At 58.7% G+C, this 24,724-nt stretch overlaps 2 protein-coding genes across 5 annotated transcripts in view; one reads left to right on the top strand and one right to left on the bottom strand.

Annotated features, from left to right (window-relative positions):
* The window catches only part of ITPK1 (inositol-tetrakisphosphate 1-kinase), a 163,271-nt gene extending 156,198 nt beyond the window's left edge, over nucleotides 1-7,073 (top strand). Inside the window, exons 11-12 of one of the 3 annotated variants that reach the window (XM_089908144.1) lie at nucleotides 126-288; nucleotides 4,641-7,073. In XM_089908144.1, the coding sequence (XP_089764270.1) occupies nucleotides 126-288; nucleotides 4,641-4,999 (522 nt within the window). In that variant the 3' untranslated portion in view covers nucleotides 5,000-7,073. The remainder of the gene's footprint in view (nucleotides 1-125; nucleotides 289-4,640) is intronic. The other 2 variants (XM_030761931.2, XM_022576240.3) reach the window with 2 other exon arrangements.
* Nucleotides 7,074-10,144: 3,071 nt separating this feature from the next.
* On the bottom strand, nucleotides 10,145-23,321 carry CHGA (chromogranin A). Of its 2 annotated transcripts, XM_022576236.2 has the most exons (8): nucleotides 23,047-23,321; nucleotides 22,181-22,227; nucleotides 19,796-19,889; nucleotides 18,877-18,945; nucleotides 16,340-16,438; nucleotides 14,365-14,790; nucleotides 13,158-13,630; nucleotides 10,146-10,930 (listed from the first exon to the last, which is right to left on the bottom strand). In XM_022576236.2, the coding sequence occupies exons 1-8, from the start codon at nucleotides 23,090-23,092 to the stop codon at nucleotides 10,847-10,849; spliced, it is 1,338 nt and encodes a 445-aa protein (XP_022431944.1). In that variant the 5' UTR covers nucleotides 23,093-23,321; the 3' UTR covers nucleotides 10,146-10,846. The 2 variants fall into 2 exon arrangements, with proteins under 2 accessions (XP_089764269.1, XP_022431944.1); XM_089908143.1 differs by lacking the exon at nucleotides 23,047-23,321 and having other exon boundaries at nucleotides 10,145-10,930; nucleotides 22,181-22,378.
* Nucleotides 23,322-24,724: the final 1,403 nt, after the last annotated feature.

The following is a 24,724-nucleotide window of genomic DNA, read 5'->3' as shown; positions in this document are numbered from 1 at the left end:
CCCGGCCTATTCCACCTCCCTGGGGGGTCTCTGTGTGTGGCGAGGCGTGGAGCCTCCCCACCCGGGGCCTGACTCGTGTGTGTGTGTGTGTGTCTGTGTGTGTGTGTGTATGTGTGTGTTGGCAGCTGGACAAGATCGAGGGTGTCTTCGAGCGACCGAGTGACGAGGTCATCCGGGAGCTGTCCCGGGCCCTGCGGCAGGCACTGGGCGTATCGCTCTTCGGGATCGACATCATCATTAACAACCAGACGGGGCAGCACGCCGTCATCGACATCAACGCCTTCCCAGGTGAGCGGTGGGGCCGGGCGCCGCCTTCACCGGTCTGTAGACTGGCAGCCTTGGGCGGGTGGTGGGGGCCGGAGAGTCGGGCTGACCAGCTCCATCCCTCACTGTCTGGGGCCCAGGGTCGGAGCAGCCCCTGCTCAGCCTCAGCCCCACCTGCCAGTGGGTTTACAGGGCACGTAGTGGGCCTGCAGCTAAACACGTGTTCTTTCCCCTGCCTCTCCTGGCCCGGTGCCACCAGCAGTGGCCTTTCGGGGCCAAATCTCAGCTGACCTCTTGGGCCCTTGTAGGTTTAAAGAGCTGAAAGGACACCGGAGGGCATATAAATCCCAGTTTACACGCAGGGAGGGAGGGAGAAGTTGTCCCAGGTCATACGGCAGGGTAGTGGCAAGGCCGTGCTCCTCCCCCCGCCCTGAGCCACCATGCTGGGGACACGCTCGGATCCGGCCAGCTCCCCGCGGCTGGGGCGTCTGCTCCATGCTGTCTGCGGCAGCCCTGAGGCGGGAAGCACTGCCGGGCCTGCTGCCCCACCAGGCTCTGCCCTGCACCCCTCAGATCCCAACTCAGGGAGGGGCTCAGCGGGAGACATCACCCGAGAACCCTCAAGGGGACTGTTAGCTTCAGCAGTGATGGTGGCGGTGGCCCTGGGCTGAGCTACTTCACAGAGACACGTGCTGAGGCCAGGCGACTCCCCATCTCACGGCAGGCCAGGGACAGTGCTGCTTCGCTCCCTCTGGCCCAGAGCAGCCTGGGCGCTTACCCTCTCGGTGGGCATCTCTGTCTCAAGGCCGTGGCTCTTGCCTTTATTAAGCACCTGCTCTGGAGGTAGAGCCATCGTCACTGCTCAGTGGATATGAAGAGAGGAAGCGATTCCCACCCTCGGGGAGGCTAGCATCTCACGTGAGAGCCCTGCTAGCAGGAGGGCACTGCGCAGTGGGCGTCTGCAGGGAGCAGGAAGCTCCCGTGCTTGGGGAGCATCATGGGGCACCAGGCTGGGTGCTTGACACGTGTCCCCTGCACTGAGAGCATGTGAGCCAGGCCCGGCCAGCACCACGATTCACAGCCAAGGAAACCCAGGTTCGGGGGAGGCCCCTGCTGTCTCTGTCATGCAGTTTGTCGAAGGCCCACTGCATTCCCCAGCTGCTCCAGACAGTGCGGGGCGGCGGGGGCCCTGCCCTCGGGGGACGGGGGTGCCAGGGGCTCCTCTGTGAAGCGGGAGTGGGAGCAGGGCCTGGCAAGAAGGGAGGGAGCCACCCCTAAGGATCCCGGGCAGGGCCTGCGGAGGGGGCCCTGTGGCCCGAGGCCTCGTGCAGCAGGGAGGTCAGAGGTCAGAGGGGAGCCCACCGTGTGGCCGTTCACTCTGAGCAAGGTGGCGCGGCCATCTGAGGTCTGTGTTCGTGAATAGAAATTGAGACCCTTTGGGACAATGGCCTATTTCTCTGTAGTCACCGTGGGTGCAGCCTGGACGGAGAGGTGGGTTTTTGATGAGCGAGGGTGACGGAATGAGAGAGCACAGGGAAATTGAGGCTGCGTCAGGGGAACAATTATAATAAATCAGGATCTAAATCAGGGAGGACGTGGAGGGAACGACAGCGAAAAGGTGGCTGAGTCAGTGGATTGGGGGGACCGGGCAGGGCAATGCCCGGCTGGTGGGGTGGAGGCTCTAGAAGGATGGGGGGGGGCGCGGGGAGGAACTCTGCAACTGAGCTGCGGATTTGTGCTGGGTCCTGAGTTGGACCTGCCCAGTCAGCACCTGTGCGACTCGGGCCGGACATTCTGAGGGCGTCCCGGGTGTTCAGAGAAGGGACGGCCACTGTGAGCCAGCGTGGATGGGGGAAGCCAAGAGGAGGCCCCTGGCGGGCCAAGCCTGAGTGATGGAGCTGAGCCCCGAGGAGACTGTGAGGGAGCCCGGTGCTGAGTTAGGCCCCGGGAGTGTGTGGGGCTTGGGGCCCAGAGGAGGCGGTGTCCAGGAGACGGGCCGCCTGGGGCCCCGCCCTCTCCCTGCCGGGTTTACGGGCCTGGATCTGGAGTCCTCATGGTCCTGGGCCCCCTCACCCTGTGCCTCGGGCCATGGGTGTCCGGTAGCAGCCCCGCCACCCAGGCTGCGTGCTGGGCTCTGGGTAGTGGTGACAGCAGTGGCCCCCAGTGGTGCCCAGCCTGCCTGGGGACCTTTACCCCCAGGGTTTCATTTCATTCTCACAACCACACAGCGTGCAAGGGACCATCAGGATCTCCATGTACTGCCGGGCACGCGGAGCCAGGGGGCTGGGCGACACGTCCAAGGTCACATGGCTACCAGGTAGTGGGGCTGGGCCTGGGCCCTGGGCCCCTGACCTGAGGCTGCCTGCTCCTTAGCTTGAGTCGTGGGTTCAGATCCTGGCTGCCCTCACCATCTGCTGAGGCGAACCTCCGGAGGGGGCAGCCTCAGTGTTCGCTCGTGCACAGTGGGAACTCTTCTCCCCTCCTAGCAGAGGAGATGGCGTGTGCACAGTGCCTGCCCTGCAGCGCTCCTTCACGCCTCAGTCCGCCCTCCCCAGGCTGCGTGGAGCCGTGGGCCGGGCCTTGTCTGGGGACGGCAGAGCTGTTGCTGAGGGAACAGCTTATGTTCCTTGGTGGCCTGTCAGCGGATCTCAGCTCTTCTCCCCTGCTCGCATCTCTGCCCTGGAAACCCAGCAGCGCGCCTGCCGATGGGCCGTGACTGCCCTGCCCTTCACCCCCGGCCCCAGGGCCGAGGAAGCGCCCAGTCCTAGAGTGGGGCACCCAGCACCACATGTATTCAAGGCACGGGTGGCACCAAAGGGCCTGGTTCAGATCCCAGTGCTGCTACTTAACAGCTTCGTGTCCTTGTCTGTGAAATGGAGATAACCCTCAGGTCCCGCTCCCCGGGGGCTGTAAGGATGCCACGAGCAAGGAACGTGAAGCATGTAGCCGGGGGCCAGCACTCGGTGAGCCTGGATGAACGCTAGCCCTGGACATTGTCACCATACCCACCGTCACAGTGAACATGTGTCCACCTGCTGATGGCTCTTTTGGTGTTTGGGGCTGGTTACTTAACTCTGTGCCTCCACTTCCTCATCTGGAAAATGGGGACAGAGGGTTGCGATGATCAAGTGAGGGAGTGTTGAGCAGGGCAAGTGCTGTGCATGCCAGCATATACCCAGTTTTGTTTTTCCCCTGGGCGCCTCTGCTTGCCCCTCTCAGCCTCGGGCTCCCTCAAAACCACAGCACTGTTTGCTGGACACATAAGAGCGTGCACAGTGAGGCAGCCCCATCTGCCTGGCCCCTGGGCAGCCTTTTCTGTACGAGCTAACGCACCTGCCCAAGTCCAAACCTTCATTCTCCTGCAGCTCGTGCCAACGGCTGTGAAAACCATCCCAGAGGACGTGCGAGGGGTCGGCACCTCTCAGCACCAGGCCTGGTGTCAGCGATGGGGTCACATCCCAGGGCAGGGGGTGGTACCTGGGCCCCCTCCCGATGCAGGCACGCTGTCCCTTTTTGGGGACCTGCTTTGTGTCCCGATCATTGTTCTTGCAGCTGTGTGCCCGGTTCTCATTGCTGCAAATTGGTTCAGGCAGGCGGGGGCGGGGGCACCCACCCCGTGTCAAGTTTCTTTCGAAGCAGCTTTCGAAAAGAAGTCAGCAAAATCCTCGAGCTAGATCCGAAATTTGCGCGATGGGTGGCTCCGAGGACTGTTTGCTGACATTCGCAATTGCATCTGTGATGGGAAACGCAGGCCCCAGGTGGGTACCGGCGGTTTCTGTTCAGGAGATCTGGGCCTGCTTGTTAGGGAAGTGGTGTTAGTGTGGTCGCCTTGTTGGGGGGTGCCCAGAGTACGCAGCATGGCGGGCCTCCTTGCAGGTATTGATACTTCGGGGGTGACAGGGAAATGGACTCAGTTCCAGGAGCAGCTGCCGTTGCTCAGGGCTCACCCACGTTCCAGCCCTCCCAGTCCTGCCCACAGGAGCCCCCCTTCCCCCGTCCTCAGTTTACACACAGGGAAGCTGGAGCTGGGCCACGTGGAGGAGGAGGGGTGTTTCTGATTCAGAGCTGGAGGAGCGGGCCTTCTGTCCTGCCACCTCTGGCCACTCCACCTCCCCCGCATGATGGCATCAGACCACGTCGGGAGGGGGGTGATTAAATGAGATGCCAAAGCTGTGCTCAGCAGGGACAGGGCGCTTTCTCAGCGGCTTCTCACCCTCCGGGTGCAGCCCAATTCAAGGACTGGCCCCTCGGGGCCGCACGCACGGGGCTTGGAGCCCAGGCTGTGTGCACTCGACCAGCCCTCGTGGGCCCGGGAGCCCCTTCGCGCCCCCCGCACCCACCTGGCTCAGCGTGCTGTCTGTCTCTCCCACCCCCAGGCTACGAGGGCGTGAGCGAGTTCTTCACGGACCTCCTGAACCACATCACCACCGTGCTGCAGGGCCAGAGCGCGGCCGCGGCAGGCACGGGGGACGCGGCCCCGCTGAGGCACAGCAGGCTCCTGGCGGAGCAGGCGGGCGGCCTGGCGGCCGAGCGGACGTGCAGCGCCAGCCCCGGCTGCTGCAGCAGCATGATGGGCCAGGAGCCGCCCTGGACGGCCGAGGCCGACGTGGGCGGCGTGGGCGCGGGCAGCACCTCCAAGCTGCCGCACCAGAGACTCGGCTGCACCGCCGCCGTGTCGCCCAGCTTCCAGCAGCACTGCGTGGCCTCGCTGGCCACCAAGGCCTCCTCCCAGTAGCCACGCACGGGGCCCGGGACCCTGAGGGGCAGCGCGGGCTGCAGAACACACACACGCTGGGCGAGCAGCTCACGACGGTGACGCTACTACTAAGAATTCCCAAGGATCTGATTCTCCTTCTCCTTCTTTTTTTTTTTTAATTTTTAACCTGATTCTCTGATGTCATGATCTACATGAGGGGTGGGGGTGGGGACGGAAGAGAACCCCAAGTGGTCCAGCCTCGCGGAAGAGGGACAATCCCGCCTGATTCCTGCTGTGCAGATCTCTCCACTGAGTTTACACACGCTTGTGTTTTCAACACTAGGTCTGAATGTGAGGTGGGGTGTGCATGCGTGCGTGTGTGGGGGTGTGCGTGCGTGTGCGTGGTCGCCGTGCGTGTGTGAGTGCCCGAGCACGTCCACGTCTGTTCTTCTCAATGGCTGCTGTGGCCCAGGCCTCGGGGACCCTGGAGCAGGCCATCCCTGGTCAGGCTGTCGGCGGCTGAGCAGAGCCAGCAAACGGTTGCCCGTCTCTCTTCTCTCCAAGCCGCCACGCCAGGCCTGGCCCCGTTTCCCTTACCGCTGGCTTAAAGCCCCATCCGGTGTGCAGCTGCCCCCTCCCGAAAGCAGGAGGAGCCAGGGGAAGCAGGAGGCCCCAGATACCATTTCCTTGCGGATTCCACGCGGGGAGTCTGGGCTGTGGTCCACCTGCTGCCCGCTCACGAAAGCAGAGGAGGAGGAGGAGGCTTCCCTGGGAAGGCCACAGCCCTGGGCCGGCTGCCTTTCTCCACGTGCAGCTCCCTGGAGTCCACTAGGCCCGTCAGCACGTGTCCCACGCAACGGGGCCTCCTTCCCTGACCAAGCGCCACTGCTCCCTGGACCCGGGAGGAGCCTGCCTGGCTGGGAACCTCTGGGCTGATCCTGCTTGTGCCAAGGATTTGTGCTGTGACTTTGGGCCGATCATTCCAAGAGTCGCCGGGCAGTCATGACCAGGGAACTCAAGGGCAGGCTTGACGCCCTGGCCCCTACAGTGCGGCCTGTGTCTCCGTGACGTCAACCCAGATGAGCGTCTCCTTGGCATCGAGGCGATTTGGGGCTCTCCCCCCAGGCAGGAGGAGGCTGCGCGTTGCTCCACACCTGCCCAGAAGGCCTGATCCACCCCTTTCATGCTCGCTGCCAGCCCCAAGCACTGAGCCAGCCAGGTGCGAGGGGGCTTGCAGCCCCAGAGGCGAGAAAGCACATTACCCGCTTCTCCTATTAGAGTCACCCCAGCCCCTGATGGCAGCAGATCAGTCCAATCCCGAGGTCCAGGCAGGCCGGCAGCCCCCTTTGCAGAGAAGGGGATCAGTGAGGGGCTTTGTCAGTCCTCGGGCCGTGTGACCATCCGGCGGGATGCATAGGACCCCCTGAGCATAGCCTTGTGTCTTCTCTCATCAGTCCCTCTTGAGGAAGAGGAACAGGCCTCTGGGCCGTCCTGCGTGGTCCAGGGAGGATGGACTGAGAGCGGCCGCTGAGCTGGGCGCTCAGACACCTTCAGGCCTGGTCAGCAGGGACGTGGCGGTCGCCCACTTTGGGAAAGGAAGGGCTGGGGGGAGGGCGGCTGCCGTCAGAAGTGCCCAGCTGTCCTAGAAACCACGGGCCCTCCGACCACCGTGTTTACACGACTTGAGTGTTGAACCCTGATTATAATGTCTGTACGTCGCCTTTCCTAGCCTAACCCCAAGCGCCGGGGGAGCAGGAAAGCGTGGCCGGCCTCTTGCACTGCTTTGTCTCCAAAATAAACTACTGAAATCAAACTGCATTTCACACGTGTTTACAAAACGTTGCTAAGATCCTGTGCCCTCCTCCAGTCTTTTAATAAAACAGCTTTACCTTTTTGAGTAAAATTCCAGTCCTGAACCGAGTCAGGACAGGTCGGGAGTGCAGGGTGACCCGGTGCCAGGCGGGGCCCCTGGCCACATCGTGTCCTGTTTAATCGATGCCTCCCCTCCGGGTCCCACACGTTAGCGTCCAGGGCCCAGATATCAAGTAACTGTTTTGCAGTGACGTGGCACTTTCCACCAGCCTCGATGCGGGTGGCCAGCAGGGTGGGGAAGCCGAGGGGCGGGGTTAGGCTTCATAAAGGCCCAGGAGCTGCGTGGTGGGTGGTGGGGAAGGGACTGGCCACTCTCGAGGGCATGTGCGGGCCTCTCCCCGGGCCCAGCGTCTCTGCAGGGGTGGAGGGAGCGTAGACGGGGAGAGGGTTGTGAGCAGCAATGAGGTCTCACCAAGCGACCCCCATCCTCAGTGTCACCTGATGCACGCTGACCGGGTCCCAGGACACCGGCCATGGAGTCGGTCTCCTCTTAGGTCTCCGTGTCCCTGGCCCTGGGGCTTCCGCATCAGGGGAAGACAGACCCCCTCAAGGCCCTCAGCCTTTGCGGTCTCTTCTTCCCCAGGGCTTGGTGCTGCTGCCTCTGGCCACTCTCAGCACCTTCGAGGGCCCGTGGGGAGGGCCTGCTGTGGTGTACACGTGTGGTGCCTGGAGCCGGCCCTGCTGGCACCCCGGGGGCAGTTGGGACTCTCCTCCCCAAGCTGTTTTGCCAGTTGGTGGGCCTGTTGGGGGCCGTGCCCTGTGGCACCTGGGTGGTGGTCAGTGGCTGGGGCTGCCGAAGGGCTCCAGGAGCAAGTGGCGGGGCCACGTTTTGCCTGAGGCCTTGGGTAGGTTCCGAGGGTCACTTGCAAGGTCTCTGCCCTGGGCAGCCTGGAGCAGAGGCTGCGGGCCGGGTTCTGCTTGCAGGTTATATCATGATGTGGTTCCACAAGCACTCAGCCCCAACTGAGTATAGGAGCTGGATGTCTCCTCCCCACGAGAGCGTGGGGGGCGGGGGGGTTGCCCTTGGCAGCATGGGTTTGCAGCGCGGGGTGGGTCGGGCTGGACCAGAGATCCTGCAGCATCACCTGCAGGAGACGGATGCAGCTGGAGTCCCCGGGGAGTTTATATGGGGCATTGTCTGAGTTAATGCCATCAGTGAGGGAGAGAACAACCTCCAGAAAGGATTCCTCTTTACCCAGAGGACTGCCATGTGCGCTGTATGGAAGGTTGAAGGACCCTGGCAGGAAGCCGTCCTTTAATCCAATTGGGAAGAGCAGCTGTTGTCTGCCCTGCGGCCCCTCTAGGACCGAGGGACACTGCGGCGCCCTGTCCTTGCTGGAAGACTGGTCCTCAGCTCAGGGACTCGCAGGCCGCTGGCCACACAGAACCATTGAATGGCTTCACTGGTGTCCCTGGGGTTTGCATCTGCCCTCCCCTCTCCCCCCTAGAAACTGACCCTTCACCCAGCGGGATCCCCGACAGCTCGTCTCTCTTCCCGGGCCATGGCTCAAGGGCCCCTGAGCTCCAGAGACCTTGAGCGGCGTGCTGGCTGTCCTGAAGGAGCACAGCCCCTGCACGTGGCTTACCACGAGGTAGAGGAGTGCATCCACCCTTGACGAAGGTTCTGGCCTCCTCGGTGAGCCTGGCCACGCCCTGATGCCGCACACACCACCCTGCCCGTGCCAGAGCCTGAGCGTGAGATGCTGCGGCCGAGGCCTCCAGACAGGCGGTTCTCCTGTCGGTCCTGCCCTCCGTGCGCAAGGCTCTGCCTCTGCCCCTTCTCTGCACAGCCTTGCCAGTGTGATCTTGGAATGGCCCTCCACCCACATGCTGTTTACTGGAGAGCCGACTGTTGGCATGGAAGCACCCGGGCCCTTTTCCTTCTGGTTCCGACCACCAGGCCCCACCCAGACCACCTGGGGCCTTTTCCAGAAATGGTTGCATTTCCCTTCTACTTCCAGAGTTGCCCATGACCTGGCGACTTGGAGGGACTCTTTCCCACAGCCAGACCAACCTCGGCTTCCGGGGCTGGGTGTGGACCCCACCTCTTTGAAGCTTGCTTTCTCTTTCGAAAAGCTTCTCCCACAGTGATTTCACCAAGACGTTGGCAGTTCCAGTTTCGGCGCTGACACCTGTGCTTTGTGACAAACGTTTGTTTCAATCCTGTTCACGAGCCACGTTTGCCAGAACCCCAAGCTGGCTCGTACTGAGTTTGTGTGCATACGTGTATATAATGTTTATGTGAATCTATATGTACTATGTGTAAAATCACGGCTTCTGTAAAAACCAAGAACCTCTGGCTCTTTTGACTTGGTTGCACTTCTGCCCCGTGTGTTTATGACAACACAGGTGGCCCACCTCTGGGATGGGGTATCTCAGGGACAAGGTGTCCTGTGTTCTCTTTATCTGCTAAGTGGTCTTGGTGGTGGGTGTCCTGATAGTTGCCTAATACAGTTAGTGCTGTGTTTGTTATTTCGGTAATTGTTGGGGATGGGGCGTAAACCTGTCCCTTTGAAACATGTGAATAAACACCTTATGGCGCCAGCTCTTTGGAGGGTGTCCCTCTGTGCTTCAGGGGATGAGAGGCAGCAGCAGCCCCCTCGCCGGACTCAGGAGAGGCCCAGACTTGCCAAGAACCCTCAAGTGACTTGTATCGCCATTGTAGTGGTTTTCTGGTCCAGGCTGTCTAGACCCTCGAATCCTCACCATGATCAGGTGAGGAGGTCATAAGTATTGTCCCCATTTTATAGATGAGGCTCCAAGAGCACCAGGAATGCTTTTCCAAGCTCTACAGCTAGGCTGGGGATTCCAGGCCCACATTCTCTGGGCAGTGTGTTTCTTGAAGTCAGGGCTTGTCCGGGCCACTCCTGTGTGCCCAGGCCTGCCGGGCCCATAGCAGCTGCTCACGGGTGTTCGTTGAATGACTGAATGATCGGCCCTGATATTCAGCTGGTCCACACCGGTCCAGCACACCAGCCTGTCTGTTCTGGTTGCATAATCCTGCAGCCCCCGTGGTTAAACGTTTTGGGCATCATTCCTGCCTGCGACTTCGATGAGTCATCTCGCCCTGTGAGCCTCAGTTTCCTCGTTCTCAAAACTGCGACTAAGACTGCCGTGCTATAGTGAACCATTAAGTTCAAGAACTTCAGACGCCCCAGAGTCCTGTGCACGTATCAGGTCAGAGGGGATGACAGATTTATGCCGAGGGGGGCCTGCAGCTCAGAGGCCCAGGTCAGGAAGTCCAAAGCTGGCTGGGGCCTGTGGCCTTGGTGACAGGCACTAAACCGGGGCTTGTCAGGGCTTCCACCCAGCAGAGAGAGAACAGAGGCTGTTTTCCCAAACGGGCCCCGCCCCTGCACGGCCCAGTTCATGTGCGGCTGGGAGTTAGGGGAAGAGTTATTTAATCCCACACGTGCTTTGGGGCAGGTGTCAGCGCCACTTTACAACGAGGAAACTGATGCTTCAAGCAGCAATGTCACTTGCCCACGATCCCCTGGCTGGAAAGTGGCCCAGAGTCACCCCAGGGGAAGTGAACCTCCCCTTGTCCTTTTGCCTGAAATCCAGTCCATCCTACCCCACTTGGAGTCAAGGCGGGGGAAGGTTCAAAGAAACAGGAAAGAGCCCAGAGCAGATTTATTTATCCTTAGATAAATTTTGTACAGAGTATGTTAGAGTCAGGAGTTCTCAGCTTTCACCCAAAAGTCAGAAGTTATTGCAGTTGTGCCCAATGGCTCTAATGGTGGGAGGGAAACTTCGAGAAAGCTGCCCGTGTTCAGAGAGAGGAAAATTGTTTAAAGTCAGGGGTCCGCCCTGCGGGGGCCACACTGAGGCAGGGGTCAAGTACAGGAGGAAAGGAGCGTTGGGGCAACAGGGTGGCTTGGGCTTGGGCAGGTTGGGGGCGGCCTCCCTACTGGAAGCAGCGCCCAGGCCATCTGGCCAAGACCTGCAAAGGGGACAACAGAGCCAGGACCACAGGGTGCCTCGGGGCCCTGGCTGGTGGGGCCAGCCGGCGCCTCAGCCCCGCCGCAGCCCCTGCAGCTCGTGGGCCACCTTCTCCAGCTCCGCCTCGATGGCCGACAGGCTCTCCAGCTCCTGGTCCTAGGAGAGAATGTGAAGAGTCCCACGGGGACTGGCCCAGGGAGCCTGTGCCAGCAGCATGGGGCGTGCAGACAGGCTGGTTGTGCCCGGGTTAGCTGTGTGGGCTTGGACAGGTGGCTTTGCCTTTCTGAGTCTCAAGGGCCTCATCTGTTCCATGGGGACAGTGATGCCACCCTGCGGGGCTGCTCTGAGGGGCACTGGGCGCAGAAATGTGCCCTGGTGGACGCAGGCCCACCGCCCCCTGAATGGCTCTGGGCAGGCACATGGAAAACGAAGCCTCCGGTGCCCTCCAGAGCGCCTTCCAGTGCCCCGACCCCAAGGCCTAGACTGTGACGATGGCTTCCTGGGTGAGGCCGTGCCTGGGTTTCCTGTCTGCCACGGGCCTTCCTACCTGAGGGGTCAGCAGTCTGTGGCCCAGGTTTCAGGACGTGAGACCTGCCTAGGGCTGGGCTTGCATCCTCAGTCCCAGTCACTGGGTGCCCAAGCTCCAGCTGCCAGGGTGGTCCAGGGCAGCAGGGGACCCTCTGGGACTGACACCCACAGAGCATGCCCTCAGACTCTGAGCAGGGGTCAGGGAAGGCCACGCCCCAGCTTTGACCTGAGAGGGGTGGTCTTCCTGGGGTCCCTGCCTGATGCCAAGCAGAGGGCACCCACCTGGGGCCCAGTCAGAATAGATGGATGATGGTTGCCATGGAAACAGGGACCCCAGAGGCCCCCATCTTGGAGTAGCCCCCGGGCAGGAGTTCTGTAATTCTGGGGCTGTTTCTAAGATCTTTGGGCTAAGTGGATGGGGCCCTGCTCCGTCCTGTCCACAGGACTCAGGGGTCCCCGTTTCTCCACCCTGTAGCCCAAGGCTCCCTCTGCCTGTGGAGAAGGGAAGCTGGAGGGTGCCCCAAGGCACCTGGCTCTGTCCAGCTTCTGTGGGTGGGGAAGGCAACGATCAAAGGTGCCCAGCCTTGGGGAGGGGTGGGGGGCAGGCTGCTGCTTCCTGGAGCCCCGTCCCCTCAGTCCTTGGAGACATAGGCAGGTGACCTCTCTTAGCGCCAGCTCCCAAGAAGGAGGCTTCTTCCTCTCAGGCTGCTGGGACCCTGGTCCCAGGCCCAGGGAATGGCTCGGGGACCCAAGGAAGGGACCACATCCTCTTCTGGGTGGGCAGAGAAGAGCACTGGGGCCAGAGCCTTGAACACGTCCCACCCCCATAAGGCCCCGATCCCCACTGAGGCCTGAAGACCCCCCAAGGCCTCCTCCAGCCCCAAGGTGGTGTCGCCAGCCTGCCCCAAAGTCCCATCCCATCCCCTCCTATGGGACCATGTCCCTGCACCCCACTGAGCTTCCCAAGCAGCCCTGGGCACGGCCAGGTTTTCAAAGCTCACGTGCATTCTGATCATGATAATGAGGTGAACAGAAAGGACTTCTTACCCCCTTTTCACAAATGGGGGAACCGATGAGGCTCAGAGAAGGGGAGTGACTGGCCCAAGGTCACCCAGCTAGGAGGCAGGACCCAGGTCTTCTAGCACAGGTCCGTGCCTTCCCCACCCATCACCACCAGGCCCTGAGGTCCAGCTGGCCCTGCCCCTGCTGCCTTCGCCATCGGGGTAGGAGGCAGCGCCTGAACCTGGGAGGAGGGTGTGGTTGGGCTGCACGGGGGCCAGGAGAGGACATGGCTGGACCAACAGTAGGGCCTTCCCAGGATGCCTCCAGTGTCCCCTCCTGCCGTGCCCTCCCAGCTCTCAAGGCCAATGCTGCCCTGAGCCTGGATCCCCCAGGCAGCAAGTAGCCCTCCCCAGGCCAGTCCCTGCCAGGTCTTTTTAGTTTCCAAGCTCTCTCCATCCAAAGTTCCAAGCTCCACCTGTCAGTCACTCCCTTGTCCTGCTCCCAAGCCTGCAGAGGCTCCCTATTGCCTTCAGGACAAAGTCCCCGCCCAGCACCTCTGGGAACGGGCTTGACTCACCAGCTCTCCAGCTTCTGTCTCCTGTCCGCCAGCTTTCCTGGGTGCCCCCCTCCATGAGCTGGGGTTCACTTGCCCCCCTGACTGACACACCCTTTCCCCTGTCCCTTCCCAGCTTCCCGAGAGCCCCCTGTCTGAGTGCCCCTCCAGTCCCAGACTCCAGGGGGGACAGTGTCCCCTCAGTGGTGCAGGGGCCACATGTCTGGTTGCAGCTGACCCCCAGCTGGGCCCATGCTCTGGGGGCCTGGCCCAGGGCCGGCTCCCCCCGCCCATACCAACCTCTGGTCTGCGGTTGGCGCTGCCCTCCTCCTCTTTCTTCTCCTCCGGGTAGCCACGCACCGGTAGGGTCAGGCCCGCCTCGACGCTGTCCTCCCGGGAGGATGGCCTCCAGCCTCGTGGCAGCTGCAGCCCAGGACCGCTGAAGTCGTAGCCCCGGGCCCGTAAGGAGAGCTTCATGGCCCGGTCCGGGTCCTCCTCCGCCGCCTCCCCCTGCAGCCGCCTCTCGGCGGTCAGCTCCTTGGCCAGCTGGTCCATCGCGCTCCGTCGCTTGGCATCCTCCCACTCCTTGGAGAGCCGCCCCTCCCCCTCCTGCTCCGGCTGCGCGCTCTTCCCGCCCCGGAAGAGGCCTTGCGGGGCCCCTGCCGTCGCCTCCTCCTGCAGGCAATGGTCCCGCTCCCCCTTCCCCTTGGGGGACGGCGCCTCCTCAGCCCCAGTCTTCCCGGCTCCATCCACAGCCAGAGCCTCGGGCCAACCTGGAGCAGGCGGTGGGCAAGAGCAGGGGAATGAGGGAGGCACCGCCACTTTCCCCAGTCCCTGTCACTCCCCGGGGCCTCTCTGTGACCACGGTTGGGACCACAGAACCCGTAGGCGGGGTCCAGCTCAGCCCCTCACAACGGATCATTGGGAGGGAAAAGCCATCTTGACACCGTGCTTTACAAGACCCACTAAAGCTCTGAGGGGTGGGTTGGCCAGAGTCTGCCTCTTCCTTCGGCCCTCTCACCCCAGAAGCCCTGACCCGGGGGTCACCCACCTGGGGAGGGAGGGAAGACCCTGACCAGGGCCTCACGAGGAGCCAGGGGCTTTCCTAAACCCTGGGTGAAGCTAACAGTGTCCCCAGACCAGCCTGTTGCCACCTGTCATGCTGTCCCTCTGTTCCCAAAGCCCACCTACCCACGCTGCAAAGTCCCTCTCCCCTCCGGGGGTGGGGCGGGGGTGCTGGGGAGGGGCTATGTGGAACAGTGGGAGATGCAGGGTTTTGGAGTCAGACGAGCCTGGGTTGGAATCTCAGCTTTTACACAAATTAGCTGTGTGACCATGGGCAAATTACTTAACCTCTCTGAGCCTTGGTTTCCCATCAGGCAAATGGAGATAATACCTACCTTTCAGGGTTGTCGTGAAGGTGGAATGAGATTGTGGGTGAGGCCCCCCCTCCGTCCCATCCCCCTCTCCCCGACACATTGGTTGGTGTCTCAGACGTCATACATACTCTCACCCCTCTGCATCTCCTTGTAGCCGAGGCTCGGGTGGGGGTTAAATGCTGCAGTGGGGGCGCTTTCTTCCTCCGGGACAGCCTCCTCTCCAGCCTCGGCCTCCTCTTCTCTCTTTGCCTGCTGCCCTTGCTCGGCACTCAGGCCCTTCTCTCTGCCCACTGGACCCTGGGAGGGGCCCTCGCTGTCCTCCTCGGCCTGTGGGCCTGGGTGTTTCTGGCTGGAGAGGCTGGCTAGGGGGTGGGTATTGGAGGAGGCCTCCTCCTCCCCTGGGGCCTGGTTGTCCTCCTCAGCCTTGGACCCCTGCCCAAGCTCCGGGGCGGCCTGAGGCCTGGGTCCATCCGCATCTTCACCATTCCTCTCCACCTCTTTAGAATCTCCTCTTTTTTCCATAGCATCCTTGGAGGACGCCTCTTCTGTCCCCTCTACAGAAACAACAGAGCAAAGTCAGGCCCTGAGGACCAGGCTGCATGTGGGATCTCCCCAGAGACCAATTTCATATCTTAGCCACTGTATCTCTTGGCTTCCAGTAAGCCCAGCCCAAGACACCCATGAGAGAATTAGGGTTGCCCTCTCCATGTCTAGGTTTGACCTGAGTGCAACTGGATTATGTTCCTTTCTCTGTAATTCTACCTCTTGAAGCAAGATGTGATTTTTTTTTTCTAAAAAGACCTTGAAAATGACCCCAGAAGATAGAGCCTTGAATTTAAAATTAAGACAGCTGTTGAATTGCTGTGTGATCTTGGGCAAGTTCCTTAACCTCTCTGTGTAAGAGGCACCATTACTGCAACTTCATTCTCCCCTCTGTGCAGGTATTCTGTCTTGAGCATCCTGTGAAAGTGCTCAATTCCTCAATGTTTGTCAGGTTTCATTAAAAGGTATTTTCTTGTAGCTGCTTTGAAGACAGCCTTCTAACTAGTAAAAATCCTTCCCACTGCTAGAATGACCACTGTTGAACAAGACACTACCAAGTACATTCCATCATTTGACTCCAGGACTCCAGGTGGAAAAGCTCCCATGCCCATTTGACAGAAACTCAAACCGATTCTCAGAAAGGTAAGGTGGCCTGTCTGTGCCTACAGTCAGCAGTGCTGAGCCTTGAACCCAAGCTTCCAAATGCCAAGTACTGGGTGCTCTTTGCACTGACATGTGGCTGCTACCCCCATTAATGCTACACTATTCCCCTCCTACAGCCCATGGCAGACATCTAGAGTCAACCAGACACTCATTTCCATGGAGCCAAAATGTGAGAGTCCCTGCTGTGCCCCAAGCAGCCACTAGGGTGACAGGCCTGGCCAATGCAAGGGCACCTCGGCCACACCAGCAGGCTTCCCCTCTCAGCCCCGACAGAAGACCACTGAGATCCCCGCTCTTAGGAACTGGCCCTATTCACTCACCTTCCACATGCAAAGAGCAGGGCTGCAGGGGCAAGTGTGTGGCTGTTTCTAGGCAGAAAGGTAAGTAACAGAGCATCCCCTTGACCTAAGCCATGATCCGTGACCCCTAAAAGCTCTCTGGTTTCAAGAAAGATGATCCAGGTTCATTTAGTGTTTCAAACCTACCCCTCTGGGATCCTGCTGCCACTAGGCTATGCTAAGGCACCACTAATTCCCAGGAGGGCAGGCGCTGGGGGTGGGGACCCTGTTGCGGTGGCCACTGGGAAGAGTCGAAGCTGCCCATCTGCCAGGCCAGAGACTTCCTGCCCGAGAGTGTCAGTCCCTGAAGTGGGCAGATGGGACCGATCAAGGGCTTTGGAGTGAGACAGACCCAGAGTCACGTCTCCAATTATGCCTTGGGAAGCTACTTCAACCTCCCTGGAACTCAGTTTCCCCATTTGTAAAGAGAAGGAAATATGAGCTACCTTACAGGGCCTAAAGGAGGGGCTTCTGACTCCCAGGAACCCTCGATCTATCATAAGTACTGTTATTTTCATCCTCCCTCCCCTGGTCCCTGGCCAGACTGGTCGGCACTGACCCTTCAGCTCGGCCTGGTCATTCTGCTTCTCAAGAACCTCTGAGAGTTCATCCTCATAACTGCTGTGTTTCTTCTGCTGATGTGCCCTCTCCTTGGCTCCTGTATGAAAAACGGAGAAAAAAGTCCCATTTGGTCTGAGCTCCACATGTTTGTCTGTGAGAGGGAAGGCCTCTGTTTCCTCATCTGTAAAGTGGGCACATCATGTTCTGGGCTTGCCCTGTGAGAGACTGAGGGGGTAGGAGCTGGTGGGGGGTGGTAAGGGCTGGCCGCCCCCTCCTGGCCCCATCACCTCTCCAGACTCCATTTCTCACCTAGAAAATAAGAACAAGCCCTGCCTGCTGGTTCATGGAGCAATAAAGGCGCAGATGGAGCAGATGGTCCCAGGGGCAGAAGTAGAGAGTGAAGGGCCCTCAGGACCTGGCTGGTAGCTAGGGGACCCTGCAGCAAGAGGTAATAGTGACTGCTTGTCCCCTCATGGGGGCTCTTGATTCAGGCAACCCCTGTTCCCCCTGGACCCCATAAGCCCAGGCTGAGCTCTTGTCTGCATCCAAGCCCAGGGTCAGCACCAGAGACCCTTCTCCCTGCGTCAGCCCCTGCACCAGGCTATGCCGTCTGCTCTGTCTCCACCCATCCCTGGTTCTTGATGGTGGCCCAGGCCAGGCCAACTCTGCAGCTGGTGGTGATTTTTTCCCATGCTGAGAATTTCTGGGGTGGCCAGAGCAGGCTGACATGGGGGCTGTGGGCCGGGGGTACGTGTAGATCTGGCCCCCGACCGACTTCTTGGTTAATTCCTTGCTCTGTGACCTTGGGTGACTTGGGCGATCCAAGACCTGGTTGCTCATCTATAAAACAGGGTTGCTGCATGGTAAATGCTAGGATAGAGGTGTGCAGAAGACGTGAGAGTACAGAAGAGGGAGTGGGTGGATGAGTGGATGTATGGATAGATGGATGGATGGATGGACAGAGAGACATATAGATCTATCCCATACTCTTTTTTTTTTTTTTGCGGTACGCAGGCCTCTCACCGTTGTGGCCCCTCCCGTTGCGGAGCACAGGCTCTGGACGCGCAGGCTCAGTGGCCATGGCTCAGGGGCCCAGCCGCTCCGTGGCATGTGGGATCTTCCCGGACTGGGGCACGAACCCGTGTCCCCTGCATCGGCAGGCGGACTCTCAACCACTGCGCCACCAGGGAAGCCCTATCCCATACGCTTTAAATAGAAAATAATAATGTACCTGTATATTGGACACTGTTTATATTAGACACACACACACATATGTGTGTGTATGTGTGTAAACAGATGTTTCAGGACACATCCCCTATAGTAGTCTCCATTGACATTATATTTAATTATTTAAATGCAGTAAGTCAGTCACTCAATACTTAATTTAAAAATTATCATACTGCACTCCTAGCAACGATATGCGGTGGATGTTGTCTTCCAGGAGGACGAGCGAGTGAGAGAAAGAATGGCGTGCTAACTTGGGGAGGGTCTCAGGGAGCCCTCCTGCTGTGGTTATTTTCACTTGCCGCCTCCCCAGATCCCTCTCCATTCTCACACATGGCCCAGTCTGCCCCAGAAGCCTCAGAGTGGGGGCCTTCCCTGAGCCCCAGCAGCCTTCATGCCCTCCACCCTACCCCATCCAAGACACAAGCCCAGCCTTAAAGATGGGCCCTCACTTTCTTTAGAGGGAGATGCAAGATTCATGCTTGAGGGCCATTCTCAGGGAGAGGCACAAGGGTGCCTATGGCCCTGCCCCAAATAAAAGCCACTTCCCACAGGGAGTCAGCCTGGGGCAGATGCAGGGCCAGAACCCATTGTTTCCAATTTGCCAGGGAGGCCTCTGTGCCTCACATGAACCCAAGATGGAGCCTGGGGCTGGGCAGAGCAGCTAACTCTGTGGGATGACATCAGCCTAACCCTCCTTCCCAGCATCCTATCCAGGCTCTGCTTGAACATCCTCAGTGACAAGGAGCTCACTACCTCACAAAATCACTCCATTCCCAAGAGCATCAGTAGATTTTCTTCACCTCTTGGAGAAAGCCATGTCTCGCTCTGAAAGCACACTGAAAGTCTGGTCTGTGTTTTGGGGCAAGCAAGACCCTGCTTCTCCCATCTCCCCCTTGAGCAGAAGCTCATGAGGGCAAAGGGGCTCCTCCTCTCTCCTGGAGACCAATTTTCTTTTCTGTTAACAGAGAAAAGGGATCCTCTCTGCAACCTAGTCTTGAAAGTGTCCCCTCTAAAATGGCTGAACTCCAGAGACCATGGGGTATTAGAAGAGCTGCATCTGGTCTTGGGATGTGCTTAACTTACTATGTGACCTTGGACCAGTCACTCAACCTCTCTGGGCCTTGATCTCTTTAATTACATTAATTATAGACCAGACCAGGTGGCACAGAGGACCCCACCTTGCCACCCTATAATTGAAAGGCAATAACTGGGTATCAGAAACAAGACCTTGCTCAACCTTCCACCATGATTTTCTGACTCTCAGTTACTGGAATTTACTCAGATTCGCATGCAGCGGTTGGAAAATACCTTGGAGAGCGAGGTCTTGGAGCTCTTTCAGCAAATTCTGATGTCGCAGGATTGAGAGGATCCGTTCATCTGCAACGAAAAAGAGTCGTTAGGGGTGGTTTCCAGAGAACAGCCCAGAAAGAGATTGCCATCAATATTTTCAGCTGAGCACAAGGAATTTCTTCTGGAAACTCAAAACCTGGGTGGTAGCAGCAAGATTGGGTCTTGAGATAACACTTCTGAAATGACCTCCCTTCCAAGGTATCTCTCCATCTGCTATTATATCAGAAAGGTCAGCCACAGTCCCTGCACCCAGACCTTCGCCAAGAGATGGCAGCCCCTGAGGTGATGCAGGGGTGTCTCTAAGCACAACGTGTTCTCTCATCTCCATGCCTTTGCCCGTGTTGCCCACGCCACCCGGGGTGCTCTTTTTTCATTTTTCTACTTACTGATTTTCAACTTTTATCTTAAAGCCCAACCCCAGTGCTAATGTTGGATCTATCCAACATTGACTGCCTGCTTGGAAAGCTTTGTCCTTCTCATGCCCACCCACCCACACTGTTCTTTTATTCATCGTACATCTAGAGGGTATCTACCGGGTGCCAGGGGTTGTTCTCGGCACTGGGGATATAGCACACAAAGCCTTGTCCACAGGGACCTCACATTCTGGTGGCTCGCTGTTCCAGCCCTGGTTTCATTCTGCCCAGGATTCTGGTTAATTGTGTTCATATCTGTCCCTTCTGCTAGTCTGTAAGCTCTGGGCTCACAGGGGCTGTAAGCCCTTCATCTCTCTATACCACCCTGCACAGGCCTGGCTGAGGCAGGCACTTGGTCAGTGACTACTGAATTAAATCACTGAATTCCATCCAAAACCACACACCCATGTCCTTGCCCCCCAGCCCAGCAGGCAGCAGCCCCTCACCCCAAGCCTGGCCCATACCTCCTCGGAGTGTCTCGAAACACTCCTGGCTGACAGGCATGGGGCTGGGCTTGGACAGCGTGTCAGAAATGACCTCCACGATGCACTTCATCACCTGGGAAGAGATTGGGGCAGGTTGGGGCTGGTTTGGGCATGGGGCTCAGTTCCTTGAAGTTCCAGGGTAAATTTCTATGGAGGACATAAGGACATTCTCTTGTATCTTTAGGAGTCCATGGACACCTAGCTCAGGGGCACAGCTCTGCTTTCTTAGCTACATAGTAACAGCAATAGTAATAATTAAAAACAAAACCAAAAGACCTTACACAGTGCTTACCAAGTGCCAGGCACCCCAATCACCAGGCCGGCAGGAGCCCCTCTAAGGTGAGGGTGGGTACCCTGTACCCTCTCATCCCAAGGGTTTCTCTGAAGATGGGGAAGCTGCTCCTGGGCATTAGAGGTGTGTCTTGCAAAAGTACTTTAGTCTTGCAGATGCCCAAAAGGTCAGCTATCTCCAGGAGGCCTTTCTGGACCACCCAGTGGAGAACAAAGACCTTTCCTGGCTCTACCCTGTCTGGAAACAAGACTTGGAAAACTCTCTCTAGATATCCATGGTGTTGTCACATGCAGGGAGTGACAGCCTCACAGTCTGGCTCCATAGTCACCCACGAGGTGAATCTCCTGGCTGGATGTGGGCACACATCTATCTGCTACATCTGGGTGTCCATCTCAGGCCGACAGCAGCCATATCTCTGAAAGTCTTGTCTAGTGCCCAGCAAGGTGCTATGGATAATCAGGCAGCCAATAAGTGAATGATATCTGAAGATGGTGCCAACCGTAGTGTGATATCCTAGCTGTGTGGTCTTGGGCAAGCGACTTGACCTCTCTGAGCCTCAATTTCCTCATCTGTAAAATGGGAGTGAGAAGACCTTCCCAACTCCCCTCCCAGGGTGATGAGGCACAGATGGGAAAATACTCTATAATGCATGAAGTGACACACACACCCAGGGAGGGACTCACGACTCCCAACCTGCTTCAGCTGCCTAGAGTTGGGCAGAGGAGAAGGAGGTGTCAGACACGCAACAGGCAACACTGGTGGGGAGTGGGGGGGGGCGGGAGGCTGTGTCTACGGGATGCCAAGGCAACCCATCCAAAGATCCAGGATGGCAAACCGGCAAACAGGCTCTACGGTAGTCATGGCATCCTAGGTTAAAACGTGCAGGTCTTCACCAGCTGCTCCGGTGTCTCTGACCCCAGGCTGCTGAATACAAAGTGTGTCCCATAAGGGGACCTGGCAGGGAGGAGCTTATAGCCTGCACCCTATATCTCCCTGCGACCAAAAGTCTTGCACTGGGGAAATCAGGTAACCACCAGTCCATGAGGACAGATTCTGGGAGCGAGGAACTGGTTATGGGTCCCAAGAGTGATGGGGAGGTCATGAAAGGAAGCTCTAGGAATGAAAATGCTTATTTACCGAGGACCAGCTATGTGCCAGGTACTTCACATGATTCCAATTCCTTACAACTCCCCTCAAAGGAAATATTATTATAGACAGGAAAAGGGGAAGCTCAGAAAAGTTAAGGAATCGTCCCAACATCACACAGCTACAATGAGTGGTATAGGTTTAAATTTAGGGCTGTCTGTAACTAACGAATAGGAAATGAGCAAACTGAGGTTGAAATCTCTTTGATGTTTTGGGTTTCAACTACAGCCTCTCTGGAATAGAAGAAAACAGCTCCTGAAAAGGCAGGGAGTAGAAATTTCTCTGACTCCCAAGTGGAGGTATCTGTGAACATCAGAGACTGGAAAAACAGCCCCAACTCAGACATGAATGAATTTCGAGTATACACCCAACACAGAGTGTCTTTTGCTGGCCACAGAAGCCCCCACCAGTGTCTTCTAAGGCCCTTTCCTGGGTGGCCTCCACCAGCAGCCCCAACTGGCTGGGACCCTGGGTGCAGGAGCCATGATCAAGAGTGTTTTCACTGTGGCCCTTTGGGAGAGCCAGCCAGGGCTTTAGTGACTGGGGAACGAGGCGGGTGTGTTGCTGGCAGGGCTCTGGGGAAGAGCAACGCGGGAGGCCGGAGCCAGGCAGATGAAGACTGTTCCCGCAGGTCGGTGGACAACCACAGCCTCAGAGAAGTCACCCCTGCCAGCCTGTGGTGGGCCTGTGAGATTCGGAGTGTTCAAGACAGGGGGCCTGGCACCTGGGCCCCGCGGGTAAGACACAGGCCCCATCGGGCTGCACACCCAACTCAGAGGAGGCGGGGGAAGGCCCCACAGGAGGAGACTAGCAGACTTTGATGTCTTCTTTTGGCGAAGCCGTCCCCAGGCTCAGCAGCCGTAGTGCTGGCTCTTGGCCTTATGCTCCTGGCCCCCATGCCGGGGCATCCCCGCACCCCTTCTTACCTCAGTGTCCCCTTTATTTATAGGGCTGTTCACAGGGAGAGCAATGACTAGGAAGAAAAAGAGAGAGCTGGGGTCACTCCTCTGCTCCGAGGGGAGAACGCGGTCCTTCCAGACTGGTTCCATCAGGCGCGCTCCCTCTTAAGACCACCTCCACCCAAATGAGATGCTGAACTGATTTTATTTCCCTTCCCCAGCTGCTGCCCCGCCCCCCCCCACCCCGGAGATGGCTCCCAGAGGCTGCACTGAGAGCCCTAACCCTTCCCCTTGGGAAAGCTCGTGCTCTGGACGGGGTGTGTGAGCCGAAGGCAAGAGCTGTGCAAACAGGCCAATGGCTGAGTGGGATCGGGCTGGGGGAGGATGAGGGAGAGGCAGAGAGACCCCAGAGGTGACAGAAAAGAGGGTGAGGGGAGCGGAAGAGATGGAAGAGGAGGACTGTGACGGGGGATGGGAGAGGTAGAAGTCAAGGGTAAGACAGACGGGGGCAGAGGGAGGATGCAGGGGGAGGCAGGCGAGTGGGGAGCCCGCAGCGGTCCTCCCACCTACCCAGGTGACCTTGGCCGGCCACGACGCAGAGCCGGCGCCGGCCCTGAAGCAGCCCAGACACGGGGTGGGGACATCAGGGGACCCTGCCCCGCGGGGTCGGGAGTCCGAGTCAAAGAGTCAGGCCTGCGGGATCAGCTCCCGGGCCCCTTTGCGGGGTCGGGTGGGAGGCGAGGCGCTGTCCGTGGCGCTGAAAGCTCGCCGCGCCGGAGGGAAGGCATGGAGGAGCGCGCGGCGCTGCGCGGTGCCCGGACCTCAGGGCAGGCAGGGCAAGAGCAGGCAGGGACGCCCGGGACCCTCTCCCCCAAGGCCCCGCGCTCGCTCACCTTGCCCGGTGCAGAGTAGAAGCGCTAGGACCGCTGCGGAGCGCATGGCGAACCCGGGGCGCCGAGCAGCTGGCGGTCTGGGGCCGGGCGCGGCGCGCACTGGGGCGAGGGGTGGCTGGACTGGTCGCTCCGGGCGGCCTCGGCGACACAGGCGCGAGGATGGGGGTCGCAAGGTCTCTGTGTGCGTCCGCCTGTCGATCCCCCCACCGCCTTTCCCCTCTGGGCTCGGGCACTGCAGCAGTGGCACCCTCGCGCCCCACTTATATACACCCCGGACCCCGGAAATGACGTCATAGGACCCGCCCCTACCCTCCGGGGGTCTGGCCGCAGTTAGCAACACCCCCAGCCTCACGGGCTGTTGCTGATGGCCACCGCCTCACACAGCTCTTGGGTGAGGCAGCGAGGAGGATATCTGGCTTCCAGGAGGCGGCACGGGGGACTCAGCGGATCGTCCACCCCTCGACAGCTCCACCGACTTGCTGTGTGTCCGTGGGCAAGTCACCTCCAGTCTCTGGACCTCGTGGGCCGCCGAAGTGCGCTGAGGTCCTGCCAATTCTAGCGCACCACTCCTTGCTCCTGAGGGCCCCCTCCTGAGGGGGTCTTGCTTCCTCGATCCCACTGGCTAGAGGCATGCTCACCATTCAGGGCTCCCTCAAATATCTAGGAGGCTGTCTAGAGGTCCCCGACCCCTTGTCTGAATCGGGCCTCTCTCTCTGGCAACTCAGTTTTGTGCTTTCACGATTTCTAATATGCATTTATTTATTTGAATAACGTTTAGTCTTCATTGCTTTCATAGTCCTGAGCAGGGCACCTGACAGAGTAAATGCCCTTAACTGATAACTGTTGAATGTACTGATTGAAAATTCAACCCACAGATGAGTGAATCCTGGGCCTTGGCCATTGTTGGACAGCGCTCATGGCGGGTGGGGAGGGAAGGGTAGGGGACAGTTCTTGATATCAAACCGAAATAGAGGTCTTTGTAACTTGTACTCATTAGACCTCGTTCAGCCCCTTAGGATCACCTTCTTGTGGCTGATAACCCATTTGTGTGTTTGAGAACAGCTCTCACATCCTCTTGAGTGTTCTCAAAACCTGGATGGTTTGTGTGTAAGGCTGGTTTCCTCGTTTGTTCCTCTCTGCCCTGAGGCCCTTATGCTCTGGCCACATTACTGTTCTTACCCTTTGCCACCTGACCCCACTGTCATAGTGAAGCGGGTATCTGGGCAACAGTTTGGCATCAGCTGGCATCGTCCAAGAGCCCCTCCTTCTTCCTGTAACAGTCCCCTCCCATCTGCTGCTACTTCCCACTTCCCGCCCCTAAAGGAAAAGCTGGCAGAAGCTCAGAAGAGACTAAAAAGGTCCTGTTCATGCAGGTATTTATTCATTTAACCACTGTTTGTTAATCACCTACTATGTGCTTAGGACAGCTCTTAGCTGCTGTAGGTATGCACGGTATGTCAGGTGGGACAAGTGCTATGGACAAAAATGAAGCAGGGAAGGGGGATGGGTGTGCTGGGGGAAGGGGTTGGGTTATATTTTAAAGAGGGTGGATCTAAGGAGGCCTCACCAAGGAAGTGACATTTTAGCAAGTCACCTGAAGTTGCTGGGGGAGGGGGTTGCATGTGTCCAGGGGCAGGGGGCTCCGGGCAGAGGGACAGCAAGTGCAAATACCCAGAGG

The sequence above is a fragment of the Delphinapterus leucas genome, chromosome 2, assembly GCF_059928025.1.
Source record: "Delphinapterus leucas isolate spDelLeu-1000000601 "Yukka" chromosome 2, BTC_Dleu_Yukka2, whole genome shotgun sequence".
Classification (NCBI taxonomy): domain Eukaryota; kingdom Metazoa; phylum Chordata; class Mammalia; order Artiodactyla; family Monodontidae; genus Delphinapterus; species Delphinapterus leucas.
The sequence above is the reverse complement of the archived record's forward strand: the minus strand, read 5'-3'. Positions and strand labels throughout refer to the sequence as shown.

Bases quoted from the DNA above. Each gene is read 5' to 3' on its own strand.
- CHGA (XM_089908143.1), bottom strand. From the start codon at position 22,303: ATGGAACCAGTCTGGAAGGACCGCGTTCTCCCCTCGGAGCAGAGGAGT. The intron at 13,631-14,364 runs GTATGTATGACG...CGCCTGCTCCAG, and splicing joins GGAGATGCAGAGGGGTGAGA to GTTGGCCCGAGGCTCTGGCT. The intron at 10,931-13,157 runs GTTGGTATGGGC...ATTCTCTCCTAG, and splicing joins GCGCCAACCGCAGACCAGAG to GACCAGGAGCTGGAGAGCCT.